General features: G+C 39.7%; 1 protein-coding gene across 1 annotated transcript in view; it reads right to left on the reverse strand.

Moving 5' to 3' along the window:
* Positions 1-5,332, reverse strand: part of ARHGAP15 (Rho GTPase activating protein 15) — a 655,341-nt gene that overhangs the window by 338,748 nt on the left and 311,261 nt on the right. Inside the window, exon 7 of the mRNA XM_019522459.1 lies at positions 1-95. This exon is cut by the window's left edge and continues 2 nt beyond it. Coding sequence (XP_019378004.1) covers positions 1-95 — 95 coding nt within the window. The remainder of the gene's footprint in view (positions 96-5,332) is intronic.

The following is a 5,332-nucleotide window of genomic DNA, read 5'->3' on the forward strand; positions in this document are numbered from 1 at the left end:
CTGTCAATTGCATTTTTGATAGCGTGGAACCAATCCAATATGATGAAGTCAATATCCGACTGAAGAAGGAACTCATTTCCTGATACTGTTGTGATCTGGGGGGAGGGGAATGACAGGTAAGCAAACTGAACAAGATAGATCATTTTGGTTTTTCTGTTTTTGGTAATAGGCAATGAAATGCTTCCTTTTGTGCCAGTAATTATCTAATAGAGAACTGAGAGTTACCAAGTAGTTTTGAAGCGCTCTCTGAAACTGTTAGACTATGTCACAACAAATAAGTTATTGTCTCAGTAATACAACTATTAAATATAAATAAAGCAAAAATAGTATTAATGTGACACAAGCTAAGAAAAGCCAGGAAATTCAAAGTTAAGACAGACAGTTCAAATTCAAATCAAAGTACTCTGAAGAAAAAAAATCACATGCATTTGTTTGAATTAATTGTAAATTTCCTGTCTTTCTAGGTTTCTACTGGGAGTCCAACATAATTACAATTTTTTACATTTGATTTCTCCATATTTAAGCTTATAAATATATTATTCACCTGAAATTCTAGTTTGAAAATAGTTTATTTAAATACAAGTCAATTTACATTTTGACCCCACAATGTGAATATATACCAAAAGAATATTCATCCCTCTGCATGCTGTTCCACTGTCTAATATAACTGGCAATTCTTGGTATAAATATGTATGTTTTATTCTATCTTAAATTCTTTATTTTATTCTTTCCTTCTGAATGATTTTGTGAAATGTTACAATAATAATGACACTTAGCTTACATATAGTCCTTAGGAGAAGGTCTCAAAGAATTTTACAAATGCAATGTGTATCATTGTTCCCATTTTACTGTGGTGAAAGATGAGCCACCGAGATAGGAACCCAGGTCACCAAGAAGAGCACTGGCTAAGGTTGGAATAGAATGTAGTACAGTGCACAGAAATTATGCATGTTTGGAGAAAAAAATGCTCATGTCTTCATTCAGAATGACTTAGGCAGACAAGGTTCTTTGGGGAAATGTGATATCTTTTATTAGACCAACTATATAGTTGGAAAAATTGTTCTTTGCAAGCTTTTGGGAACAAACAACCTTCTTCAGGCACAGGGAGAGTCTGCTGTTGTTTTGTATGCTCTTGGATGGAACAGAAACCAATATGCAAAATGAAGGTCTGTGAAAATGCAAATGGGTAGCAAGGATAGCAATGAGGCTCAGAGGCCATGGGATACAATAGGTGTGAGACAGGTAGGTAGGGGGCAGAAAGGGGGAATGTTGCCCGGATGACAGAATGTACCTGGTAAAATGTAGAGAGGTTGCTTGGGGTTATCAGAGGTCAGGCAGGTTATAATGTGCCATAAATCCAATGTCTATATTTATTCCATGATTTTTTGTATCTAGTAGATTAATGAAGTGAAGTTCATAGGCTTGTCTATGAAAGGAGTTTTGTAAATTCCCTTTGAGGATTAGAATTGTGAGATCACATTTACCCAAAGAACCTTGTCTGCCTAGGTCCTTAGACCAACATGGCTACAACCAACACTACAGAATGACTTGGCATTGACTATAGATTATAGGGCATGTGAAACACATCTGTAAATTAGGTCAGTCATTCAAACACTCCTCATACTTTGTTACACCGGGCCAAACCCTGAGGCCCTTATTCAAGTCTTTCTCAAGCAAGAATCATGTTGAGTTCAAGGGGGGGGAGGGGTTTGTTTTTGCCTGAATAAATTGTAAGGAAACACTGAATGAAGGCCATGGATATTTACTGAAACACAATGACCTGATATGGTGTGGTATTGCTGTCTCAGTTAATCTCCCCAGACTTGGAGTTCATGTTGATGTGCAAAGGGTACATTTCATTAACAACTTGAGTGTCTGACATATTAGACAGTTGAACAACACCTTGGAGTACATAATTTCAAGTAATTATCTATAGCAGCATCTACACACACAGACCTTTACAAGCAGGTAAGTCACATATAGGGTATGGACACATACATTTGGAGATGTTTCAAAAGAGCATTTTAAAAGGGCAGCAGTTGTTAGGTTTTAATTGTTATGTGTGGTTAAACTGCGAATGACCCAAATGTAACAAAACCACTCCAATTTTAACCCTGGATGAAGAATTGATCAAAGTCAGAGAACTCTCATGCACATAATGCTATGAAGATCTACTGGGAGTCCCAGACACTGCGAATGGACCTGCTTCTCATTGCATCAGGAACATGAAGGAGGTGGGGAACTTTGAGAATGAGTTGGGGAAATACAGTGGGACAATGAAGCTGATAATCAGCCCAGAGTGAGTGACTAATTATGTTAACCACTGGTATATTTATCAACAAGTAGATGCTTGTCCCAGAAAAGTCAAAATCAAGATAAGGTAACTGGTTAATAGACCTGACCTCTAAATCTTTTCCTGATTCACACTAAAAGTTTTATATAACATTACATTTTATTAATGTACACATGCAGAAAATGAATTAGACTAAACACAGAGGACAATCCAATATAATAAATCTCTTCCAGTATAAACAAATCATTATTAAAATTATGAAAAGGAATAACATTTTCAAAGTAAGAGCAACATACATAATTAGATTTACTGTATTTTGAAGGCTTAAGAAGGACACAACATAGTTCAGTCTTCCGTTCAGTAAATTCAGGCTTTATTAAAATACAAGTATTTTTGCCTTACATAAACATTTGTACTGTATGATATGCAAAAGAGATACTTCATTGCTAACAGGACCAAAGAGAAATACATTTTGAAAGTTTCTTTGTCTGAATGTGTTATGGTAATAATCATATATTATCAGTGATTTATGAATAAATTAGTAAAAAAACCCTACATCATAGAATAGGAGGAAGAGAATTAATCTAACATATACTCTCTGTAAGATATAGTTCATGTCCTTTTCTCTCTTTCTTCAGACTAATCTTCAGAGTTACTAGACAGTTTCAAAAAGACTGCTACTGCTCTCTACAGTTTAAACGCATCCACTTCTTAATTACAGTCAATAATTGACTTTGTTCTGCTCCATTCCAGTCATTCACAGGAAAGCAGTTCCAAAGGCTTTGGCTGGTAAATTCCATTTAATATGCAGGTTTCCTATCCCACTTTTATATATTACCTCCTTAGGATTTCTGATAAATGATTCTTGGAAAGGATTGCTAAACCATATTTGCACTTTGAACAATCGAATTTTCAAGACCCTTGGGAAAAGACATCAGTAAAGAATGCTAGCTTTGACTAAACCTTGTGATTGAACAATTTATGATCACAGCCCTAAATGATGTATAACTAACAACAGGCATAAATGCTTCAATATTAATGCATGTAAACACACCCTCTCTTTATCAGGCATTACTGAAAGAATATGGGGACTAGAGAAAAATGAAAGACATATATGCAAAAACAAACTATACATAGAGCTTTCCTTCTTCATCTCGCCTGTTACTCTATGTATTTAAATGTATTCCTTCTCTCCATGCTTATCATTTTTTCAAAGAACAAATTCTGGATCTCAGCATTGAGGAGAGACTTGTAAGGTCCCTTCCAGCCCTCCTTTCCTATGATCCTATGAAATGGTTAGAACAGTTGACCACGAACAGGACTCTTAGGTTTTCTCCTTTTAGCTATGTCAGTTAGGGGTGTGTGAAACAGGCCATATTCGATTTGGATTCAGATTTGGCCCAAACTGGGGACAGTAATTCGATAAATTGATTCAGATCACTGTTCTGATTTGATTTGGCTGAATCTGAATCTGAAGATAGGATGCTGATTTGGAGAATCAGCGATTTGGCCATAGACACAGCTTTAAATGTTTTTCTACATACCTTGAGGTACCAGGCACAGCTTATGAACACTGAGATGGTGGGGTGGATGGAACGTCCCACAGGAGCATGGGAAGGCTCCCTGTATGCTCGGCAGTGAACCTGGAAGTGGACCGGAAGTAATTCCCATCCACTTCTGGATCCGCCACCAAGTGTGCGGGGGACCCCCTCTGCACCCCCTGGCTTGTCTGCTGTGGGGGGACACCAGGTGCCCCCCCAGACCCAGGAGGCACCAGTCACAAAGCTGGGGGATGGAGGTGGACCCCTGCACGCTCCCCGGTGGACCCAGAAGTGGACCGGAAGTGCTTTTGATCCACTTCTGTGTCCACTGCTGAGCATGCTGGGGACCCTGCTGTGCTCCCATGGGACACTTCATTCGTCCCAGCATCTCAGCATTCATGAGTCTCCTGGTACCTTGAGGTATGTAGAAAAAACATATAAAGCTGTGTCTATGTCAGAATCATCGAATCTTTCCGAATCTCTCCAAATTAATTCAAAGGGTTCTGATTTGATTCAGAGAGATTAAGGGGTCTCCTGATTCAATTTGGATTTGGAAATTTGGCCACTGAATCAGGCTGAATCTCTGCTGAATTGAATCAGCTACTGAAGCTTTGCACAGCCTTAATTTCAGTGCCTAGTTCTGCCACCACAATAAAGTCACTTCAGGGACTGGATCCTGTTTGTTGACTGTTTTGCACTGTATTACAGCCAAGTCTAAATATAAACCAGTTTAAGTATCCATAGGCCGTGTCCAAATGACTGCAGTCGTGCGGTATGTGGTGCCACAGACACTTCAGTTCAGTTGCTCTCCATGCTGCAAGGGAGCAGCACAGGGATATCCAGGGGTCAAAAAACCCATGGGGAAAATAGAGGAGCAGCACATGTGGGGGCAGCATGTGCCTCCCAAAGTTGGGACCTGGCTAGCTTCGCTCCTGACCAGGCTCTGCATGGCATGATTGCCACTGCTATGGTCCCCAGAGGCCCCAGCCTCCTCTACCCTCCCTGGGGTAACTTGCTGCACACTAGAGAGTGTGTGGCACAGGCATTCCCCATGGACAACTAGCAGCAGCACAAGCTGTGCCACCACTAGTTGTCCCTGGGGAACCAAACGTCCACACATGTCCGGACACAGCAATATAGGGTAAGTATAGATAATCAAAAAGCCTGAGGCTAAATCAATTCAATATTTGAAAGTTAGTCTAAGCTACATAGATTGGACCAAAAGCAAGTGAACAGACATTCACTTCTGATTCTGAAAATGCAGTCACATATCTGGAGTGGCCCAGGTCAGAAACCAGGGGGTTCTGCAGCATGCCTCCCTGCTCAGTCAAAGCTAGCCTACTCACCTTGCATAGGTGGGGTTTGCAGGGGAGGTGCAAACATCCTGGGATGCTGGGGGACTAAGTTAATTTAAATCTGGAGGGGATGTGGGACAGAAGTTCAATAAATTCATTTAACAAAATCAGTTAAGTTTGATACTACATCCATCCAGGTTTAT

Source organism: Gavialis gangeticus, unplaced genomic scaffold (assembly GCF_001723915.1).
Source record: "Gavialis gangeticus isolate Ggan-Ray unplaced genomic scaffold, GavGan_comp1, whole genome shotgun sequence".
NCBI classification, from domain to species: Eukaryota; Metazoa; Chordata; order Crocodylia; family Gavialidae; genus Gavialis; species Gavialis gangeticus.